The sequence below is a fragment of the Barbus barbus genome, assembly GCF_936440315.1.
Source record: "Barbus barbus genome assembly, chromosome: 22".
Taxonomy (NCBI): domain Eukaryota; kingdom Metazoa; phylum Chordata; class Actinopteri; order Cypriniformes; family Cyprinidae; genus Barbus; species Barbus barbus.
This window is the reverse complement of record NC_136750.1, coordinates 20,437,565-20,462,296: the sequence shown is the minus strand read 5'-3', so window position 1 is coordinate 20,462,296 and position 24,732 is coordinate 20,437,565. Positions and strand designations below refer to the sequence as shown.

The 24,732-nt window shown below is 35.3% G+C and overlaps 2 protein-coding genes across 3 annotated transcripts in view; one reads left to right on the top strand and one right to left on the bottom strand.

Annotated features, from left to right (window-relative positions):
* The first annotated feature begins 2,017 nt into the window (after positions 1 to 2,017).
* Positions 2,018 to 8,147, top strand: LOC306888309 (ras-related protein Rab-11A). Its single transcript, XM_079446524.1, has 5 exons — positions 2,018 to 2,175; positions 3,784 to 3,979; positions 4,930 to 5,123; positions 5,273 to 5,353; positions 5,837 to 8,147. The coding sequence occupies exons 1-5, from the start codon at positions 2,136 to 2,138 to the stop codon at positions 5,971 to 5,973; spliced, it is 648 nt and encodes a 215-aa protein (XP_079302650.1). The 5' UTR covers positions 2,018 to 2,135; the 3' UTR covers positions 5,974 to 8,147.
* Positions 8,148 to 10,013: 1,866 nt separating this feature from the next.
* The window catches only part of LOC306888081 (multiple epidermal growth factor-like domains protein 11), a 162,307-nt gene continuing 147,588 nt past the window's right edge, over positions 10,014 to 24,732 (bottom strand). For both annotated transcript variants that reach the window (XM_079446211.1, XM_079446212.1), the window contains 5 exons: positions 23,306 to 23,424; positions 20,885 to 20,939; positions 14,575 to 14,634; positions 13,761 to 13,970; positions 10,014 to 11,480 (listed from right to left, as the gene is read on the bottom strand). In XM_079446211.1, coding sequence (XP_079302337.1) covers positions 11,305 to 11,480; positions 13,761 to 13,970; positions 14,575 to 14,634; positions 20,885 to 20,939; positions 23,306 to 23,424 — 620 coding nt within the window. In that variant the 3' untranslated portion in view covers positions 10,014 to 11,304. The remainder of the gene's footprint in view (positions 11,481 to 13,760; positions 13,971 to 14,574; positions 14,635 to 20,884; positions 20,940 to 23,305; positions 23,425 to 24,732) is intronic.

Genomic DNA, 24,732 nt, shown 5'->3' with positions numbered 1-24,732 from the left:
AAATATCCCCATTTTCCATTTTAGATATTCTAAAATGTAAACCATCCAGTGACCTTTCACTTGGAAAACTACTTTCACACTGTATAAGTTTCCAACTGCAAGCTCAAAAAAGCTGAAACGTAAACCGTCATTCTACATAAAACATTTTTTCTTCTTCTAGTACGTTATTATTATTATTTTTTTCAACTAATACTTTTCTAAGAGGAAAACACCTAAAGTATTAGAATATTTAATGGAGACAAAAATGAAAGGCATTACATTGCCCACTGGTTGGTATGAGAACACATTTTGCAGTGAAGGAAACCCCCCAACTGTCCAGCAGGCAATTCTTTTCAAATATGAGTCAGCAACATGACTACATTAATGGCAGACCTACAGAATATAAAAAATGCCGCTCTAATTACAGTCATATACAGTTTGCTGCACAGCACCAGAGGATATTCACTTGACCTTCTGGACAAAGTCTTCCTGCTAGATGAGTCTGGATGATCTAACGGGTGTAGCCATTTGTTAAACATGTTGGAATAGTTAAGGAATATTTGAATGCTGGTTTATTTGGCTCTCTGAACTAGAATCTAAGAAGTACAAAACCTTCTAATAGCTGTAACCGATTTTTTGTGTAATCAAAAAAAGCTTTTGATGTAAAAAATTTAAAATTCTGAAAGAAAAGAAAACAATCTAGACAAATTAATCTGTATTCAGAGTATTCCATATAATTGGCTGAAAAACAGGTCTGGTTTACATTGCCAGGAAATGCATATGGTTGTCTATTATGAGTCACAGGCTTGGTTGCTATGATTGTGCAACCAAGTATGGAATTTGATATTTCAGAATATAATTACAGAATGACTAAATACTTTTGGTGGCATCATCGTCCTTGTCAATTCCACACTATCCACATAAAATAAATATAGGTGTCTAAACATGGGATGAATATGCATCAATTCAAATCTGAAATATGTTTTTTACTGTATATACCGTGACTCATTGTGAACCATGGGGACCTTCCCATCACCACTGCAATGCATTGCCTTTCATCTATCTAAAGAAGGTACAACTGTATGTTTTAGATTACTAAATGATAGAATCCAGAAAGCCCCTTGTTTATGTCTATGCAGTCACATATTCAGTGCATTTCAACCATTTTGGGTTTTTTGCGACTCAAGACACGCACAATACTGCACCCTAGTGGTCGTACGTAAAGTTTCAGTTTATAACAGAATGCGGTTTCAATTAATTTTAGATTATATTAAATTATATTAAAACCTTTTAATTATATTAAAACCTTTCCTTTTTGTAATATTTAAAAAAAATGTATAATACAATAATTATAGACTGAAAAGCTAGGTTCCACCGAGATTTGAACTCGGATCGCTGGATTCAGAGTCCAGAGTGCTAACCATTACACCATGGAACCATTCAGCCAATTAGAGAAAATCTACGGTTTTTAATGACTACTTATGAAATATGTGGTCGCCTTTGTTGTTGGTTTGTTTTTTCCTCCAAACCTCCATCACCAGGAAGTATGACCTAAACACCCACATTTACAAACCTTGTTTGAAAATAACTCTCACGAACACAAACCTCACTTTCACATCACTCTCTTGCCCTGTTCTCTGTTCTACAAAAAATCTTTAATTTCTGACAAAGCACATATTAAACATTAAAAATAGCATTTTAAACATGAAAGCACGAACACACGACCATTTTAATTGTTGTTTAGTAGAATGTGATAAATCAGCTAGACGTTATCATATTACTGTACTGTATTCAGAACGAACCACACTAAATACAAGGCACAAAATATTTTACATTGTACATTTTTACATTACAATGGTATCTCATCTTCAACTTGAAACTTTTTTATTTATTTTTTTTATTTTAATTTTTAATTTTAATTTTTTTTAAAAATACAGTCACATGAAATGAAATGACTAACAAGGCTTTTATTTTGGCAGGCTGTAAAGGCTCTAACCCGGAACACTTCGGGAGATGCTCGCTGGTTCGCCTGCTTGCTAACTTAGCATGGCTACAGCCTAATCACAAACACACTGCAGTGCAGCTCCGGAGAGGACAGGCTCGGCTCTACTTTTCCTTCACATTCTTCCATTGTTTGCGCTTTTGTTTTAATCGAGATGGGGACGCGAGATGACGAATATGACTACTTGTTTAAAGGTGAGTGCAGAATACATTTGTCTCGAGTGTACAAGTTAAAGCGGCTTCGATAATCGTGGTTATTGTTAGTTAGTGTGGTTTTATATTAAACACCGAGGGCCAGCTAACCGGCTAGCTGATTTCCAACAGCCCAAACAAACTCCTGCTCCTCGGCGGGAATGGTATCGTTTTAGTGTTAGTAAATTCATGTGAAATATTCCTCAATTGGGGCACACTTAGTTCTTATGGGTGATGCTGTCACATAAAACACAGTTTACTGTTGATCGGACCACACCTTGAAGCAGCTAACGGTTAGCTGAAGTTAGCAGTCGCCGGAGGAGTTTAACGGAGCAGGCGGAAATTGGAAACGGACTGTTTTTCCCGTTTGTTATTCCAAGCATGTAACGTTATTGACAAAGGATTTATTTGGGACAACATAAACCACCATTCACTTTCATTATATCTTCAGTACAGTTAAAGTGAACGGTAATTGAGGCTGTCATTACGCCAAACATCTCCATTTGTGTTTTATCGACACAAATAAAGTAATACAGATTTGGAAAAACGTGAATAATGACGTACTTTACATGTTTTGGTTGAACTGTCTTTTAAAAATTTATAATTGTTTGTGTCAGGATATTGTTTTAAGTAAATGTAAGGTGTCCGGTGACGCGGCCTCTCTTTGCGAGCGTATGTTGTTTTTCTTTCATGAAAGCATATGAAACTTGTCTGTTTGGGACCAGTCCCTGAAACAAGTTGTATTTTCCATTTTAGTGATATTTGCAATGCATTGTTCCAGCAGCTTGTGAGGTTTCATTCCTATCAGACATGGCATCATTTAGGAAATTACGACATGTGATTCGTAGTAAACTACCTCTCTAATCTAGTAGTTTAGTCATGTTCAGGGTACATGTTTTAAAATAAGATTAGAACAAGCCCACAGTCTCCAACAAGTTTGTGGCACAGCAATATTACCAAAAATGGTCATCTCTCCAACAATGACATTTTTTGCCACTTATTCAAATGCACTTCACTTTTAAATCAGGTTGTGACATAAGCACTCAGTTTCCTAATGTGAAGAGGTTTGTTCCTTTATTTTATTTTAGACAGAAGTGTCTTTGATTTATCACTTGCACTCCTATTTAAAGGAATAGTTTACCCCAAAATTAAAATTCTGTCATTTAGACTTTGGTTTATCTTTGAAACACAAATTAAAATATTTTATAATGAAACCTGAGAGATTTCTCTTCCTCCATTTAAAAGACCATGTAGCCTAACTAAAACTTGGTTCAAAAACTAAGACATGGCAAACACCAAGTCTTCTGAAGAGACACAATTGCTTTATGTAATTTAGTCTTTTATTCATATCTAAATATTGATCAATGCATGTATAGAGAGTATATCAAATATGGTAAATGCGGAACATGCTTGTTTCTGAACTGTCAACATTTTGATGGAATGGACGGAAGGTTTTTATTAAAATGTCTTAATTTGTGTTTTGAAGATGTGGAAAATTCTTATGGGTTTATATGAGGGTAAGAAAATGACAGAATTAATTTTGGGGTGAGCTAGCCCTTTAAAAAGAGGTCTGATGTCAGATATGAAACCCTGATGTGTTTTATTTTGAAGTGGTCCTGATTGGAGACTCTGGTGTGGGGAAGAGTAACCTGCTGTCTCGTTTCACTCGAAATGAATTCAACCTTGAGAGCAAAAGCACTATTGGAGTGGAGTTCGCTACACGTAGCATTCAGGTGGATGGAAAGACGGTGAAAGCTCAGATCTGGGACACAGCTGGACAGGAACGCTACCGGGCCATCACTTCAGCGTAAGGCTCTTCAAATGTCAAAAATGTTATTCCTCATATTAAAGATAAGTTTATATTTTTAAATTTGTTGTTCTTCTTGATTAAGTCTAAAGGCCCATTCACAGCAAGGACGATAAGTGTGACTATGAAGTTTTAATAAACATTCTAAGTCTAGAAGTGTATCACATCAGTCACAATAACAACATATATTGTAGAATCACTTTCAGAATGTTTTTTTTTCCAGTTGAAGAATGTGATGGTCAGAATTCACCTGACTTTAGAGCTCAAGCATTTAAATGGCACGTAACAGATAACCGCTATGGATGATGATGATAAACAAAGTTATTGTGAGTTGGTGTGAACACAATAACGATATAGTTAACATTATGGTTATTTTTATAGATATTGTTTTGAGTTCAAAGTCAATGTGAAGATCTTGAAGAAACGCATGAAAACTCATCTCTTCCTTCAGCATCTAACTGCCTTCTCATAAAAAAACAATCTATGCCTTCACTTTTTCTATACTCTTACTATCCTTTATTCCTTCCTGTCCTATCTTTTACTATTTTGAACGATGATTGAAACCTTGTATAACGAGAACTTCTTGCGTTTATTGTCATCTTAAGATAAAGTCGCTTGTATTCCTCAACTGTAAGTCGCTTTGGATAAAAGCGTCTGCCAAATGAATAAATGTAAATAGCACTCCCGACTCACATTAGCCTAATCTGATGTATTTTTGAGTTTGTGACCACCCCAAAACGAAAGTTGTTTCAGAAGTTTTTACATGACTGATTGACATAACTGATTAGGAAGTTAAATATTTGCATTTCAATTGCAATAACCACTGAATTACTCGCACTGTAATAAAAAAGTGTGCACTTTGAGTTAATTTTTTTGACTTTTTAAGTGTACTCATTGAGCATACTTTTCACTTTTCCATCTTTTGATTTATTCCTCATGTTGGTCTACAGGTATTACCGGGGAGCTGTTGGGGCCCTTCTAGTGTATGACATCGCCAAGCACCTGACCTATGAAAATGTGGAGCGCTGGCTTAAAGAGCTGAGAGACCACGCAGACAGCAACATAGTCATCATGCTTGTGGGCAATAAAAGCGACTTGCGTCACCTTCGGGCCGTGCCCACCGATGAAGCACGTGCATTTGCAGGTTAGATCCACAGTAAACTCTTACAAGTAGACCTTTAACTCCTGATAAATTACAGGAAGTGTGTATAGCCAGAGCTTCTTTAGTTTCTTCTTTGCGCACTTTGTTAATTGTTACCATGTCCATTAATGTATGTCTCCTCATGTTTGCAGAGAAAAATGGTCTGTCCTTCCTAGAGACCTCAGCCTTGGATTCCACTAATGTAGAGACCGCTTTTCAGACCATCCTGACTGGTGAGTGTGCTTTGAAAAACTGCGCAGCAGTTGAAGGATGATAAACTTTTATTTTTGTAATGAGGAATGCATGAATAAGTAAATGCACACTAAACAAGCTTGAGGAAGCGACTGTGTTTCTCTAAAAGGAAAAGAAAGATTGTAAATGATTGGCTGAAGGCCATATCCTTATGAATGACTCATCAAAAGCCCTGCTTTGGTCGGGTAGGTTTCTCTAGCCTGACGTGACTGCAATAGAGAGTTTCGGTCTTCTTTTGCTCCTCTGTTCGGCTCCTGGCATCTGCAGAGGAGGAACAAATAATAAATGTTTCAAAAGCATCGCAGTCCGTTGCAATGCTATAATTGCGTTCGCCCCTGACATCCAGTAATAACTGTAGGGTTTATAGACTTTTATGGCAACACAAAGTCCGTATTCCTTACCATTTCCTGGATTGTTGGCACCGTATATCGTCTTAGTCATCAATATCTCTTTCCGTTCTGCAGAAATCTACCGGATCGTATCCCAAAAGCAGATGTCTGACCGCCGAGACAATGACATGTCACCAAGCAACAATGTGGTGTCCATCCAGGTGCAGCCTACTGAGAATAAACCAAAGATGCAGTGCTGCCAGAGCATCTAGCGGCACCCGTCCCGTCCTGTCCCGTACCCTCCCCCAACCACACACCTGCAACACCCCCCTCCTCTTCAAGACTGCTTTGGGTCTGAGATGCAGCTGCACAACTAGGCTTGAGCACAGAGGATGGTTCCAAAAGCTGGAATCTCAAAGGGTCACCACCTGCAGTCTGGACTAAGCTTGTTTTTTGTTTTTGGTTGGTTTTCTCCTTCCTGCCATGGTAGGCTTTTATATTGCAGAATTTTAATAATCATTTGTGCCGATCTTCACTGAAATGTCTTAATATATAATTTCATTCGCAAACGTGTGAGATTCGCTTATGTATGTCTTTAGTAGCAGCCCCCTTGCCACTGGGGTGGAGGGGAGAAACGTGCAGTATTGGAGGTTTTGCTATATTTAATGTTGTGATTGTAGAGAAATGATGTACCTGATAGATTGTTAGATGACAATTAGGGCCCAAAGACCACAGTCTTCACCTTTCAGCCATCTTCCAAGTATGGTTTACATCGCATGTACAGTCCCTTCACGCACTTGGCCGGGGGATCATTGCGTCGTGTTCTTTTTCACCCATCAGGCCAATGGAAGAGGCCTTAAGGCATATAGCTACCACGTTGTTTTCTCATCACCTTCACATGCTTTGAGGTAGAATAGTGGTTTTAGTGCCTTTTTTTCTGATGGAGCGTCACACACATGGACGCCTTCACGCATGCGCTTAAAAATGCTGCACCTCTTCAGCTACCCGTGCCGGTGCGAACTGTAATGTAGTCTAACATGAACCTTTTTTTTGTATTCCAGCCCTTGTCTACGTATAGCAAAAGTTCAATTTGTACAAACAATAATTGATCATGCAAAAAGAGGGGAAAGTACTTTAGCAAACAGGCACAAGTTCTCTTTGAAACACTACCACAGACCTATTCAGTATGAAACGAGGCAATAGAGACTTCCTCTAAATGTAACATTATCATCTTGTCACAACCTCGAACCCATTGTACTTTTGTCGTTAAAGTCGGAACAGGAAAAACACGCAGCAGTGAATGTTGGCCCGCCGACGGCCACATCACATGAGAGCACTCTAGGGAATAGACTGGATACTTTCTTTTCGTTTTTGCACTGAATGTAAAATCTCTCCCGGTTTGACTTAGCGCCACTACATACAGTTAATGATCTTAAGACCTGTAACTTGTATTTATTCTGTGGTAGTCACTTGAATCGAGTTGTTAGCCTTTAATCTTCATGGCGAAGTGGTGGGACTCTTAAATGTTAAGACACAGAGTGATAATTTATGAATGTATTATGTGTTTTAGTCTACAAAAAAAGTTGTTGTCCTGAGTCCAGTAGATGGGGAAACTACCACAAGCTTTGATGCTCTTCTTCGCTTAATGGCTGTCTAATAAAACTTACTCAGTGTGACATAAAATATCAGTAAAGACTGAACTAATAATGCATGTTATATAATGGTCACCACGGGTGACCAAGGAGCGAAGGAATACTGTAGACCTCAGCATCTTAGTCTGCAAACCTTATTTGCTGGAAATTTCACTTTGGTTATCGATCCCCTTGACTTTAATTACCCCAGTCCTTGGTGAAACAACATAGTTTGTTACGATCATTCTCAGCAGTATCAGAACACATTCCAGGTGGAATTGAAGGCCCTTAAAGGCTGCAATGTAATTAGTGAATCAGACTGAACCGACATTACTGCATAAGTGCATGTGAGTCATTTTACTGTTTTTAGTCTCCTGTATCTTATAAGGTAAAACTCTTGGTCTTATAAGCAGCTCATTGAGGTAGTACAGTACTTATCACCATCAAAAGGAAAAGACCTGGTGATTATACACGTGTCAGGGTCTGCTTGTGCTCATTTAAGACCCTGACTCTGATTGTATGACTGTTCTTTAGAGGCAGGGGTCTCTGGTGCTAACGGGGGCCAGTGCCAATGATGTGAGGGTACAGATGGCACAACTATGACTTGCCCATGCACTGTACATAGCTGGTGTGTCCTAGTAAGATTACCCTAATATTGCTTTTCTGACTGTCGGATCTTTCACGTATTGCCTCGAGAACTTTATTTCTTTTGTCTGCACTGTACTGTGATTTTATTTTGTATTGTTATGATTATACTATTATTCTGTCCACTGTAATTCCAATTTAAAAGAGCAAATAAAATATGTAGTTAATTCAAAGTTTGGCTTATACTTTTTTTGTGTGTTTTGAAGTAATAGTTTACCTAAAAATGAAAATGCACCCTCAGGCTATCCAAGATGTAGATGAGTTTATTTCCTCTGGCCAAAATACAAAATAACAGTCATAATCCATTATGATACTTCCTCCAGTGAAGTCTATCCCCTGTTGTCTTATCACTTCAAAATCCACCAACATATTTGTTTAGATCTGTTTTCACATGTATCCAGGTGCCTATACCATGATGGTAGATGAAAAAAATCTTTATACCAGAATTACAGGAATAGTTTCGAGTTGATAAAACCAAACCATTCCACTGGCGAATAGCCAATCACGAGCCTTGGTTAAATGTTTTGCTAAAGGTTAAGATATTGAAGAATATTATTAATTTAAATGCACTTACAATGGAAAAAATACTTGTTCATGAAAGAGGACAAGTAAAAGAAATGATCTTGCTTTATCAGTGCAGTCACAAGTGAAACTTAAGTTAGTTTATATAGTCGGAAATATACAGCGACAGAGACTCGAACGTAAGGTCACGTAACTTTTAAAAAGCGTTATTTATTGATTCTACAGCTTATATTACATATGATCTGTTTATATTAACATTCATTTAAAATAAATGATTTATAATAACTGTTAAACTAAACTTGTTTGTGTGTAATGGATTAATAATAATATAAATCATATAAAATAACTTTATTTTTGGTTTTGGCCAAACAATTCTTTTTTTTCAGTACTAGTGACCTTTAATTTGGAGCAAGAGAAACTGGGGGAGTGACTTTTTTGTGTCAGACATCTGATTGGTCCAATTTCAGTTTGAGATTTGCCCCAGAGCATGGAGTGTACGTTACTATGGCAATTAATGCAGCTAAAAGCCAAGCCACTTTCATGGTACCTAAAACCCAGGATTGGTGCAAACTAAACTGAAATTTACCTGGCTAGCCAGCGAATCCGGCTTCATGCTACAGGCCTCAGTGCTTCAGATGAGATGATGAGAGCAATATTATAGATAGAAGACTCATATTTTAGTTGAAAGCAACAGAGTTGACATTAAAAACACCACAATGATGGATTTGTTTTTTGCAAACACTTAGCTTTTCACTTCACAAGACATTAATTAATGGACTGGACTCTTATGGATTTCTTGTTTATTATTGTGATGTTTTTATCAGCTGTTTGTCATTCTGACGGCACCCGTTCACTGCAGAGGATGTAATGATAAATTTCTCCAAATCTGTTTTCATAAATAAAAACAATCATCTACATCTAGGATGGCCTGAGGGTGAGCAAATTAGTATTTTTTGTATGAACTATTCCTTTAACTTTTCTTTAAAAGCTCAGAGTTGGCATGTAAGAGTTTTTTAAACCTCATAAACCACTTCTGCTATGTTCTGTTACTTTATTCCTTATTTTTTTGGTATATTTTATTTCAGTACCTTAAGGTATGACCACTATGTCCTAATTTCTTCAGTTAGTAAAAGTAGTTGGTTTATTCAAAAGAGAGAACTTATATGTAATAGATAATGTTCAGTACAGATGGTGGCAATAATTATTTTCATAATGGTTGGCCGATATTAAAATCATGTGTTTTCTAAATGAATTAATAATAAAACACTAAACACAAGAATCCGTATTTTAAAATGCTACAAGCGAATTTAGGCATCACATTATAATGTACAGTATAAAAGAGGATATTGATTTCAGATTGCATTTAACATTATTGTTAAATGATAAAAAAAAAATATATATATAAGCACTATATATATTTTTTACAAAGAAAAAAATTAAACAATAAAAAAATTATATAAATGGGAGTATTCTGTAACAAATCTTAAAAGAGCGAGAGCAGCCACTATTGATCTGTAGAGCTGGTAGGATTGATGAAATGCATTGTTTTCTTTTATTTATGAATGATTGTCACTATGTTATTGCTATTATATGGGAATGCAGCCACTTTAGAACAAAACTCTGCAAGCTGCAAAGCTGTAGTCATCAAACAAACCGAAACACAAGGAATGGGACACGTCTCCAAGTCTATTTATACTAAACTTTTCAGGACATGTATGAGGTCTCGTCTTGTCATGGAGTCTATTATGACACAAGAGCTAACATATAATGTCGACTTTATATATTAATACTGTGCACAAATAGCACAAGCACATGAAAATAATTGGTCACTATGGGTATCATCATTTGTTCATGCTACTTTTTTCCCGTTTAAATATGTTTACCTTTTACACTACAAAGAAAAACATCACTTGCACAAAGGCATAAATAAACATCATAAATACAGAACCACAAATTAAAAACCCTTCAAGGCCTGCTAACAGATGTTTTAAAAATGTAAACATACAAAGAAGAAAAAACTAAACATGATAGCTTTGAAAAGTGTCAACATAATCCCACGTTCATAAAACACACACCCAAATAAATGATAGCAACAGTCATAAACTCCTATGTACAGTAGAAAGCACCAGGTTGTTACACAAATGAGCGGTGTAGCTCACCCAGGCTCTCCTCATAAACCTTTATAAATAATTCTCGGTAGGTAAATGATAGGTTCTCGCTCATCTCACACTATGTTTTGGTAACCATCTTTACGCAATAAGAAGTCTCATTATTTCCCATTGAAACCATGCTTTGTCACCAATGCCTTTAAGTCCAGACTTTTTTGGGGGGCAAAAAAAAGAGGGTTGCCTCTTCATGGTCACCCCTAGCTATCGTTTTCAAGATCAATGCCAACTCCAAATGAAAAGTTCTGGATCATTGATTATCTGTTCCAGTGTGCAGAGCTCTAGTTTTTAAGATTCAACATATCGTATGTTTCCATGAAAGCGTCTCAAACGCTCCTTTATTCCCTCTAAAAGTCTTTTCATAGACCTATAAACAAAGAATGCTTTTTTACACCTGATTTTATATGCACAGCTTGTTATAAAACACCTCTGAGAGGGATGGTGAATAATCGCTGGTGTCCAAATCTGTTCTTGTTTTGATGTACAGTCCATTTCCCACAATCCTCAAAGAGGAATACGGTCTTCTCCTGTGTCATGCATCTGTACTTGAATGGTCCTTGAAGAGAAAGAGAGATGAGAGGAGAGATTTTAAAAAACGAGGTCCTTGCATCTGTGTTTTTGGGCTGGGCAGGACTGGGTTCTACAGCAGGGAGCTCGGGGGGCTCTCTGGAGGGGGTGGGGTGTGTGTTGGGCTGTGGCGCATTGGCAGGATGTCGTAGTGGCTGGGGATGTGGCTGTTCCGCGGGAGGTCATAAGGACTCTGCGAGAATCCGGTCGCCAGGCCGTTGGGTCCTTGAAGAACACTCACTGTTGGTTCTGAGGAAGAAGGGTGGCGAGGGGTGAGCGGCTTGATTCTCAAACTCTCTATGAATCTTTAAATCAAACTGTAGCTCTGTCTGTGGTATGCAGTAGATTACATTCTAAAGAATTTTTCAATCTTTCTCATTAGATATTTTTACATAAATTGGGAAAAATATAATGGGATTGTATATTGCCATATGGCAACCTTGTAGTACAATTGAAAATGGTCAAACAACGTTTCCTTAAAACAACTTTGTTTTTTAAAAGTTGATAATAAATTGACACATTCAAACATTTAAAAACTAAAATTGGTGAATTATAATTTCTATTTTAATATCGGGTCTCATTCATTATTAATATTTAATGTTTAATTAATTCATTATTACTGTGTGGAGACATGCTGATATCGCGTTTGGTCTCGTTCTGTCTCGCGTATCTTGTCAGTGTCTGCGCTTGCTTGGCCATTTGTTGTGGAAAAATAAGGAAAGTGTGTTCAGCTAAATTCAATTAGTATTAACGGTCACGGCAGTTGTCGTGTGAAGGCCTCCTTGTGTGAAGACCGAAGAGTGTAAAGACCATCGACTCTACCGTGTGACTGCACCGGGCTGGGAGTATCACTTTTTATTTCTCCTCTTTTCTACTACTTGTTTCACTTCTGTTTCAGTTTTTTATAACCATTTCTTACTATGTGTGATTTAGTTGTTGTTTTTAGCATGTGTGTTTGGCAGTGTTATTTCTTAGGATTACTGATAAACTATACTGTCGTGATTTGTATTTGTTATCTATTTTAATTTTAGTTAAATAATGTCTGAATTTATTATGTCTGCATAGGTCTTTTATTAAGTTTTAGTTTTATTTAATTTATTTTAATACTTCAACAAACTAAATGGAAATGAAATTATATATATATATATATATATATATAATTTATAAATGCGTATGTATATATTTATGCATGTATGTATGTGTGTGTGGTTATACATATACATATATATAGTTGTTGTTTTTTTTGGTGTTTGGCTTAGTGTTATGTTAGAATCATTATTATACTCTTATACCTTTTGTTCTTTAATATTTTGAATTGTTTTTAGCTTTATTTTTTTAGTTTTTAATTTAAATGTTAAGTTTTGAAATTTAGTTGTATGCATTTGTCATGTCTTTATTTTTTAAAATGTGTATAGGTAGTATTTATAAAGCTTTAGCTTTTAGTTTTGGATCTTTTAGTTGTTTTAATACTACAATTGATTGCTTCTGTTGTCCTCATTTGTAAGTCACTTTGGATAAAAGCGTCTGCTAAATGACTAAATAATAATAATAATGCTTAAAAACATAAAGCAGAAATATACTTAATATACATATTTCAATATGTTATTTTATATATTTTATATTGACTGCAGTGTTGTTATTGCTATCTAAAACTATGACAATTATTTTTGGAAATTTAAATAAAGCTGAAATAAAATATAAATATTAGATGAAAAACTTCAATGAAAATTAGAGATGTTTTGAAATAAGTCAAAGTTATAAAATTACTAAAACTGAAATAAAAACAAATTTTTAAGTATTCACAAGTATTAAAACTGAATGCATGAAGACAACTGGACATAAAAATAAAGGCCAATTCAAAATATTAATAAATAATATAATAATATATAAAAAATAACACTGAAGTAGTATACATATAAATATATATATTAATATATTTATGTATGCGTTTATTTGATTTATACTGTGTATTGCATATGGCAAGATTTAGACTTTCTTTTTAATTACAAATTAATTACAAATACAAATTCTTCCAAATTAATATTTTCTAATAATATTATAATATCTAACTAAAATATATACACATACAAATTTATTTTATTTATAAAAAACACCCCTGAATATTGAAGTACAAATTATATAGATATATATATATATATATATATATATATATATAAATGAAAGTATAACTTCACATCTCAGAATAATAGTCTTTTTTATTTATTAATTAATAAGCCTATTGTTCTGAGTTACGCAGTTGTAATTTCTCTTTTTTCCTTTATTTATGAATGACACATGGCAACATATGAAAAAGCCTAACTATTTGGACAAAGTTGATCTGTGAACAACAATGCAAAATCCCTGAATATTTCTTTCCTATAGGAATTGCAATGCAATTTGTTGTTCTAATTAAAGAGAAAGTGAAGGACAGTGTTTTCATATGGCAACATTGTACTAACAACAATAAAAATATATTGTTTATATACTTTCTATAAAAATGAAGTCCCCATCTGCATTCGTGAGACTCACCCATGTCATAGACGTTCCTGCTGGCAGTGGTCAGGGTTGTGCTAGTGCTGGAGCAGAAGGTCAGGTCTCTGTGAGCAGGTGACTTCATCTCCACGTAGCTGCTTTCAGTGTGCTTACAGGCCAGGCTGGGCGGATCTCGGATGGTGGCGTATGGGTTCTCACTATTTAGGGAGCACGAGCTGGAGCTACACATGGAGGCCTTTATGTAATCTACACACATTACAGAAGAGATATTACTCACATATTCATTTCACATCATCCTCTGGGAGAGACAGACATTTAATAAATGTTATTATTTGTACAAAGAACTATATGAAAATGAAGTTACGTTCAAGACTATCTCTAGTCAAAGATGCCAAATAAGCACTTTTCCATGATGTACTGTTTAGAAACAGCATCCCAGGGTAGATTTTCACAGTGAAATCCTGTTAGACGGCACTGGAAAATCTTGTTACAGCAGCTAAGATCTAATGTAGCTGAAGAAGAGTTTGTGTAAAAGATTTGCAGGACGTATTACTTATGTACAGCATCCGGAAACATTGAGGAAGAGATTAAGTTGTGCTCTGTAGAACGAAGGCAGTGATGACACAACTGAATACAGTTGAAAATGTAATGTATTTGTGAATGAGGCACATGGATATCCAGGTCAGCATGATCTCTATATTGTATCACTTCACTGACTTGAATAATCTTCGAAAGTCATTCTTAATTTACTGAGAGAACGCAGTGGACCATAGCAAAAATGTGAAAGGACCTCTTGTGTATAGTTTGGTTTATTTTTATTACAAGAGCAGATGTCCATTAGAGTTATTACCTTTGGCCATTCGAGTGGTTTTGTTGTCCCTCAGTGTAAGTGTGTCTCCTCTTGATACTCCTAATGAAGTACATGAACACACACATTCTGAGTAATTCATGATTCAACAACAGTATAAATAGCCGATGATGAACATCAGTAATGGGAAATCGCCACAGAAATGTCAAAATGACATAGTGATGGAAGCAATAAGCTGTACTATCAATCAAACAGCATGTTGTAAAATATTCCTATACAGTATATAGTGCTCACAGAGGCTTTATTTGTTTGATCAAAAATACAGTAAAAAAGCAATACTGTGAAATATTATCACAATAATTATATATCACAAAAATAACTATTTTAATTTATTTTAAAATGTAATTTATTCTTATGATGGCAAAGCTGAAATTGCAGCCATTACTAGTCTTCAGTGTCAAACACAGTCTTTAGTGTCTACTGAAATCATTCTAATATATATATATATAGTATTTATATATTAGTGCTGTCAAATGATTAATCGTGATTTATTATGTATATATAAATACACATCCATGCATGTATATATTTAAGAAAAATGTTATGTATATATAATAAATATATTTTAATATATTATAAATTATTTTAATATAAATATATACATGTAAATACATGTACATATTTTCAAAATATATACTGTATGTGTGTGTATTTATATACACATAATAAATATACACAGTAAACAGATGTATTATGTAAATTAAAAACTTTTATTTTGAATGTGATTAATCAAGATTAATCGTTTGACAGCACTTACATGCATACATACACACACACGCACGCACGCACACACATAGGGCTCGATATATTAAAAAAATCTTGATATCTCGATATTGTCAAAATTTTTACGATATTCGATATATATCTCGATATGTTTGCATTTGCTTTTAAATAATAAAAAAACATGATTTTCTTTTGCCCCCATTAAAAAAAAACAAAAAAACTATTTAGATAGAACAGCTATTGTTACAAAGTAAATACAAAATGTTTAGTGCAAATTTAAGCAGTTAAAAATTATATCTGTCAGGTGTTCTCTAACCTCATCAAATCTAGACCAAGTGATCACTTACTGCTTTTTATTAAATGAACACATGTATGTGTAACTGAAGTAGTGCAAAACAAGTACAGAATGTGCATTCTGTCAACTTTTTTAGTACATGCAATTCACAATTTACACTGTGCAACTGGGGGAAATAATTAAACTGGGATAAGATTTTTTTTTTTTTTTTTTTTAAGTTTTTAGCTAAGAACACAAGTCTGTTTCTGGTTTAAGAGAAGCTCTGTGGCATGAAACTATGTTCCTACAGGCACTAAAAACCCTCTCAGATGGGGAGTTAGTTGCTGGAACAAAGTTTGGGGAAATGTTCCTCATGGATGCTCCACCACCATGAGCACAAATCAATAGAATGTGGACTCATACATGGTTTATTTTACCTCATAGTGTACTGATTCATTATAGGCTTTTATAAATTAATACCAAAGACTTATGCACTCTCTCTGTCTATATTATGAAAACTGGTAAAACAAATGAAAAATATTATAACAGTGAAATTCCTAATAGTAATTCCAAATTGCAATAGCCTACGTTTCTCTATTCAAACAACAGGGGTACACATAAGTACATACATAATAAATAATTATTAATAAAAATAATAATTAATATTTAATTAATAATTAAATATTATATCTGTTACATATATAAGAAATTAAACAGAAACACTGCACAGCAGTTAAACACCATGGAACAAATTACATTACATTAGATTGTAACATTGTACATAACATTAACATTGTGTGTTTATAGTATGTGTTGCCCTTCTGTGCCTCGGCTGCACGAATGTGCTGCTGTGATTTAAGATGCTGAGATATGTCGTTTACCCACCGTGTCTGATATTAAAATTAATGCGACACACTTTGCAAAAGGCGTGCAAGTTGTTTACATGGCTTCGAGACAAGAAATTTAATTCTTCCATCCAGCTGTTGTTAAATTTACACAAATATTTTTTTTCTTCGCAGAGCACCACCTGACTCTTCTCCTTCCATTTGTACCACTTATAATAATAATAATAATTCATTACATTTATATAGCGCTTTTCTAAGCACTCAAAGCGCTCTACATTGTGAGGGGTGGTGTCTCCTCGTCCACCACCAGTGTGCAGCATCCACCTGGATGATGCGATGGCAGCCATAGTGCGCCAGAACGCCCACCACACACCAGCTTACTGGTGGAGAGGAGACAGAGTGATGAAGCCAATCAGTGTATGGGGATGATTAGGAGGCCATGATGGTCAGAGACCAATGGGGAAATTTGGCCAGGATGCCGAGGTCACACCTCTACTCTTTTCGAAAGACATCTTTAATGACCACAGAGAGTCAGGACCTCGGTTTAACGTCTCATCCGAAAGACGGTAGATTCAACTTCCCGCGTCTACCACTAAATTTACATCACAACTGGGTTGTAGACTGCCAGGTTGAGGTCATAAATGGTTTGAAATTTGTGTATTGTGTCGATTGTATGAGGTGATGCGCTTCATACAAGATCTGGCAACTGTACAACCTTGGAATAAAACTTGATGTGATTATTTATATAACTAGATTTAGACCACAAATTACGGGAGTTTCCCAGGAGAAATAACAAAACGAGAGGGGAGTGGGAGATGGGTGTGAAATACGGGAGACTCCCGGGAAGAACGGTAGTGTTGACAGGTATGTGATATAGTCATAGTTTTCATTTGACCTTATTCGTCTTGTCTTCGTTTCGTGTTAGTCATGGGAAAAAAGCTCATCAGTGAACATTTTTTGTCATATTTTTATTAACGAAATTAACACTAGTCTCCATTTTCCTAATGTATATATATATATATATATATAAAAAAGACCCTCCCCCACCTCACGTCTCTTGCGCGGTAATCCGTAAGGGGACGTAATATTGGACGTTCGGCGCGTTCTTTTGGGAAAGTATGCTTGAATTTGAAATGTTCGATATTTAAATATTACGATATTTTCAAATTTTACATCGTCGTCAAAATTATTGCGATATTATCGCTAATATTTGAAATATCGCCCAGCCCTACACACACATATGTATATATACTGTATATATATACAGTCATGGCCAAAAATATCAGCACCCTTGGTAAATATGATAAAAGAAGGCTGTGAAAATTAATCTGCATTGTTAATCCTTTTGATCTTTTATTTAAAAAAAAAATCACAAAAATCTAACCTTTCATTGGATAATACGAATTTAAAATGGGGGGAAATATCATTATGAAATAAATGTTTTTCTCAAATACACGTTGGACACAATTATTGGCACCCCTAGAAATTCTTATGAGTAAAATATCTCTGAAGTATATTCTCATTCATATTCACAATTTTGAGCACTCCACAGGGTGATTATGAACATGAAATTATCCAGCCATGGCTTCCTGTTTCACAGAAATATAAATAGGAGGGAAAACAAAACAAAGGCCAAATTCCAAATTAATCACCCATCACAATGAGAAAAACCAAAGAATATATTTCTGATGTGCAGCAAAAGATAATTGAGCTTCACAAATTAGTGAAGTGGCTTTAAGGAAAGAGCTAGAGCAGTGAAAATTCCCATTTCCACCATCAGGGCAATAATTAAGAATTTCCAATCAACAGAAAATGTTACAAAACTGCCTGGAAGAGGACTTGTGTCTATACCGTCCTAATGCATGGTGATGAGGAGAGTTTGAGTGGCTAAAGACTCTCCAAGGACCACAGCTGGAGAATTACAGAAAATAGTTGAGTCTCGGGGTCAGAAAACCTTAAACAAAATTTGTCAAACAGCACCTACATCACCACATGTTGTTTGGGAGGGTTTCAAGAAAAATTCTCCTAGCTCATCCAAAAACAAACTCCAGCATATTCAGTTATCAGACACGACTGGAACTTCAAATGGGACTGGCTTCTACGGTCAGATGAAACTAAAAAATGAGCTTTTTAGCAGCAAACACTCAAGATGGGTTTGGTGAACACAGGGATAAAAAGTACCCCATGTGTACAATGAAATATACTGCTGTATTTGTGATGTTGTGGGCCTATATTTCTGCTGGAGGTCCTGGACATCTTGTTTAGACACATGGCATCATGGATTCTATCAAATGCCAACAGATAAAAAAATCAAGTGACTGACTCAGTTAGAAATCTTATAATGGGCCATGTTTGGATCTTCCAACTGGACAATAATCCAAACACAAGCCTCAAAAACAACACAAAAATGGGTCACTGAGCACAAAACCAAGCTTCTGCTATGGCCATTCCAGTCCTCTGACCTGAACCCTGTAGAAAATGAGTGAGGTGAACTGAAGAGAAGCACCACCAAAATGGAGCTGTGAATCTAAAGGGTCTGGAGTTATTCTGAACGATGGAATGATCTCTGATCTCTTGTCAGGTGTTCTCTAACCTCATCAGGTATTATAGGAGAAAATTTAGAGCTGTTAAACTTGCAAATGGTTTCAAAAAGTATTGAATAAAAAGGTGCCGTTAATTGTGGCCAATGTGTATTAGAGAAAAACATTTATTTCATAATGATATTTCCCCCCATTTTAAATTCTTATTATCCAATGAAAGGTTAGGTTTTTGATAAAATATCAAAAGGATTAACGATTCAGATTAATTTTCACAGCCTTCTTTGATCATATTTACCAAGGGTGCCGATATTTTTGCCCATGACTGTATATATATATATATATATATATATATATATGTACACATATACATATGTAAATATTTCTTAATATATACATGTATGTGTGTGTGTATTTACGTATATATACATATACACACATATCATGTTAACACAAACTTTTAATTTTGAATGTGATTAGTCTAGATCAATTTGATAGACTGATTTAAGGGATATATATATATATATATATATATAATTTAAATTTTACATATACATTTTTCAATAGATTGATAGTACAATTTCTAGCACAAATGCCAACATTTCCTCGTGTTGTCTCAAACCAATATTAGATTCTACTATAAACACCTTTGTAGACTATACTTTACTGTTGTTGTTTTTTTTGGCTTAACGGTGAATCTAAAGCACCAACAAAATAACATTAACAGAAAACACAGATGGGAAGGTAAGCAAGATAAAAAGACAACACAGGAACGGCTACATATATACATATAAAAGCAAAGTCAAGCTCTAAGCTCTTCCCCAGCTTTGTCACTTTAATGAGTATTATGAGTTAACCTTTAACCAAATCACATCTCTAAATCACGTTTCTCAGCTGACTACCCAGAGATACTGACATGCCTTTAGGGTGACGTCAAGATCTGTAAATGAAAATGCTCACAAAAAATACCCACCCCACACTGATAAAGCCAGTGCAATATTAATTTGGATTTTGTCTGTGAATAGTCTCCATGGTGACATGACAGCAGTGGAGTTTCAGTGTACACTCACTGTTCAGTTGGGTTTTTCCTCTATACAAATGTGACGTAGTTTAGTCTGTTTAAAGAAAAGGACCATTTGTACTGTCCTTGAACTGTTCTCATTTGCTCACACAGATTCCTTGTCTTATAGTAAAGGATTCATCAAGAAAACAATGTCATTGTAATCTTCATCAAAATGTAACAATCTGGCCCAGGCTTTGAAATAGCTTTCCATTTATAAACAGGTTGTCATCTAAAAGTTTACAACTGCGATCAGAGATTAGGAAAACTTCCTATAAAAGGATGAAATCACTGTCCCACTTTGAACTTGTGGTTACTGGCCCTATTTCACTTCCTCTATGGGCTTGCAAGAGAACATGATTGAAATACCCAACCTCCAACCAAAGTCTCTGAGGCCTCACATGCTCTGCTGAAGCCTTATCAGCAGACCTGCAGGTAGACATAATGGGGTGAGGTGGCATGGGATGGGAAGTCAGAGAGGTAATGAACTCTCTCCCCCCCAGTCTGAGTGACCTTGGATAATATAGGCAAAGTCTGACCTTCCAGCATGTGTGTGTGCCACCTAAAGTAAGGGCTTATTAAAAACGCAGCAGGCGGAGGTCTTGCTCTGGTGCCAGAAGTGCCGTCTGCTGTTTGTTACAACCCCCAGGAATGAGTAAGTAGTTTAATTCTCTGGTGCTTCAATGGAAAACAAATGTCTTATTTGTTTTGTGGAATAGGCTGAGTGGAGAAAAGAACGATATATCTGATCCATTTCAAATTGAATGAGTACTTTTCAGGCTTTGTCTGACGGGGACAGATAGAAGATGGTTTGAATAGGGGGTGAGATAAGAAATTAAGTGAGGACACTGACCCAGGTCATTGAGATTGCAGTACGCTCTCCATTCTGAACTGTTCCTGTCTCCTTTCTAAAAGGGAAAAAGACAAAAACCATCAAAGACAATGAAAGATCATTGCCCTGATTAGTCTTGATGAAACGGATTTGAGACCTTTTTTGGTCCACGACTCTTTTTTATGTTCTAAAGTTCTTGCAGTGCCACACACCACTTGAATTAAGTCCGAATTAAGCTATAAAATGTATCTCACAAGCATGATTACCTAACTAGAAAATCATATTTTTAAGAATAACAACACGAGTCGATTTTATTGTTATTGACTCTGTCGTAACTATACCACAGTGTTTGGTCAGCCTTTATTGGTAATAATCCTGTCTAATGCTGAAATGACTGGAGAAAAAATCCCTTTGCAATGTAAACTATGTTTATTGCATATATATCCTGGAAGTGTTTCTGTAAACACAAACATACGGAAGCTTATAGATTTTAGTTTATTACAAGCCAAATGTGTAATCACTTTATTATGGAAAAACATTTAAAGACCTGTCCTCATGGACTCGAGATGACTTCTAATCTTGCTCTTGAAAAATGAACATATGTAACTAGAGGTAAAGCAGAGGTTGCTTTATGGTCATATGGTCACTTTTTGTTCAATTTGTTAATAGGCAGATAAAGGGGAATGTGATGGCTGTAATTTGAAATGTATTATTTTTATTATGTATTATTTTATTTATCTTGTATATGTAAACATTTTGTATTTATATATTTTACTATTTATTTCTTTATTATTATTATTTTAAATGCATTTTAGTTGCTTATTTAGGTTTTTAAGGATACATGTTGGGGTGGGGAAATTGTATTCTGTAACAGTATATAGTTTTCTATTCTGTATTGTTCATAGTGGTTCTAAAACAAAACTAATAAAAAATAGAGTTTAAAAAAAAGTCCACTCCACTACCATTTAAAAAGTTTGTGGTCAGTAAGATTTTTTTTTTCATGTTTTTTAAACATTACAATTTTTTTTTGTCTGTTATGCTCACCAAGGTTGCATTTATTTGATTTTTTAAAAATTTTAAAATATTATTACAATTTGAAATAACTGTTTTCTATTTTAATGTATTTTCAAATGAAATTAACATGTGATGGCAAAACTGAATTTTCAGCAGCTATTATTTCAGTCTTTAGTTTCACATGATCCTTGAGAAATTTGGTGCTAAAGAAATATGTTTTAGGATTATCAATGCTGAAAACAGCTGTGCTTCTTAATATCTTTTGAGGAAACAGAACAGCATTTATTTGAAACAGAAATATTTGAAGCATTATAGATGTTTTTACTCCATTTTACTTTTTTATAGATGTTAGTTCACCCAAAAATGAGAATTAGCCTGTGTTTTACTCACCCTCGAGGCATCCTAGGTGTGTATGACTTTCTTCTTTCAGACGAATCCAATTGGAGTTATTTTAAAAATGGTCCTGGCTCTTCTAAGCTCTATCATTGCAGTGGGTGGGTGTTTCTGTTCAACAGTCCAAAAGACGTCAAATAAAGAGCACGCATCCATAATAAAACGTGCCTCACACGGCTCTGAGGCCTCCTGTAGTGAATCCATGCGTTTTTGAAAGAAAAATATCCATGTTTCAAACATAATAAACACTTCTCTCTCACTTCATCTATCTGTGGTACGCAGAAGCCGTTCCGGCGGATGACATAGGACTTCGGCGTAACGTGGTTAGTGACGAATGCGGAGTGAGAACAAAACAAAATGCCGGTCATGAATTAGAAGTACAAACTGAGGATTTGTAAAGAAAAATGATGGAGGATTTCGATATAAGCCAAGAGGAGACTGGTTTTCCTTTGCTAAAGTAAGGAAACTTTGCTTCCTTTGCTCCTGTAAACAAAGCCCTCCCCTCGGACAGCACGCCAAATACGCATAAACTTTACTCTACTTATTATATGTAAGTGTAAACTCGTGAAAAACGCATGGATTTCTACAGGAGGCCTATGTTTACCCCCCAGAGCCATGTGAGGCATGTTTTATTATGGATGACGTGTTTTGGACTGTTGAACAGAAACATCCACCCACTGCAATGATAGAGCTTAGAAGAGCCAGGACCATTTTTAATATAACTCCGATTGGATCCGTCTGAAAGAAGAAAGTCATATACACCTAGGATGCCTCGAGGGTGAGTAAAACACAGGCTAATTTTCATTTTGGGTGAACTAACCCTTTAAATGCATCCTTTAAAAAAAAAAATAATAATTTCTTTAAAAAAAAGGGGTCATGTTGTAGCATGTTTTTTATGTAATACTCTTAAAACGAGCAGCTACTATGGGCATAAAAATTATGTTTGAGAAAAATAGTTTATCTGTCGAACCGTCATGGAGTTGCGACCTCAAGAATGGAACTTCTGGTGTCATGCAAATGTGTCTCTGTCCTCACCTTAAGAGTGACAGTGCCGTCCAGGTTGTTTGTGATGGAGGATGAGATGTTGCACTGTGCCACAGTGTGGTAGCTGGGATTGGAGAAGCACTGGCCACCGCTGCTGCTCTGAGATGTTTCTAAGGGAGAGAGCAAGGCAAAAGTATTCATAAATTCTACATACCACAGTGTACAAGTTTACTAAACTTCTGTCTGATAATGCATGACATTCTGTTCCTGCAATAACAGATTAGAAGAGGGCAGTTTAATGGACTTAAATTCATGATACTTACTGGAATTGGTCAAGCCATTTATAGCCACATCATCAAAAACAGCCCATGCAGCTGGCATAAAAATGACCATAAATATACACTATTTTAGTAGGGCTGGGCGATAAATCTATAATGATAATTATCGTGATGTAATTTTTTTTATTTTAATCCTCGATAAAACAATAACAAGAGTTTGTTAAATGTTCAATATAATGTGCCAAAAGCAAAACGAAATAGTGCTACTCATTTGATGCGTGCCACATGGACCATTTATTCACTCAGCTCAAAGTTCAAATGGCAGCGCAGCTCGAGCTTATTAGAGCAGACACGTTTACTCGCTGATGAGTTTTGGTCACGTGAGCACTAAACAGTGCTGTGAGACCCAGTGTGAAGTGCCTGAATTCAGTGAAGAACACAAACGAAACAGCCAGATGAAACCGCACTGACAAACAGCAAAAACAATGTGCCCAACGAGACAGTCTGAAGGCTTTCCAATCTACAAATCTCCATAATTTACCATGGATTTACAGTAGTAACACTAACTGCACCATGGTTTTGTGGCAGAAATGTGGGATATATTGTGTTTGTGCATTTATACTAAATGTATTTAGACTACTGTTTTTCATACAAATACCTAGAAACCATACAGTTACATTTTTACCATGGTATTGAGGTGCTATATGTGTGGTTTTATCATGATCCAAATGTATGATGCTATGGAAGAACAATGGTTAATTTTAATAAAACTTTTAATAAAACAGTCAGAATAATTACACCATATAACACTATATAAAAACCAAGGTGTCACCATTTTTATAGATGTTAATGTTTTTGATAATGAACATAAATTTACATCTGCATCCTATTTCAAGCTACAACTCAAACTACTTTCAAATATGCATTTCTATGAGACAAAAAAGTTGTTGTTATTATTGATTAATCGATTGAATTATTATTAATTGTTATTATTAATCTTGCAGCCTGCACTGCAAACTGTGCTGAAGATATAATGTCATCAAAGTCTGTTTTGTGATTTGAAACAGTATCGCTCATTAGAACATGCAGAAACTAAGAAAGTAATTTTTCTAATAAGATATTTATTTGGTTAAAGAAAAATAACTGGAAAAGTGTAAAGAATGAAAAAACGTGAAGTGTTTGTCATGTACTGACCATAAA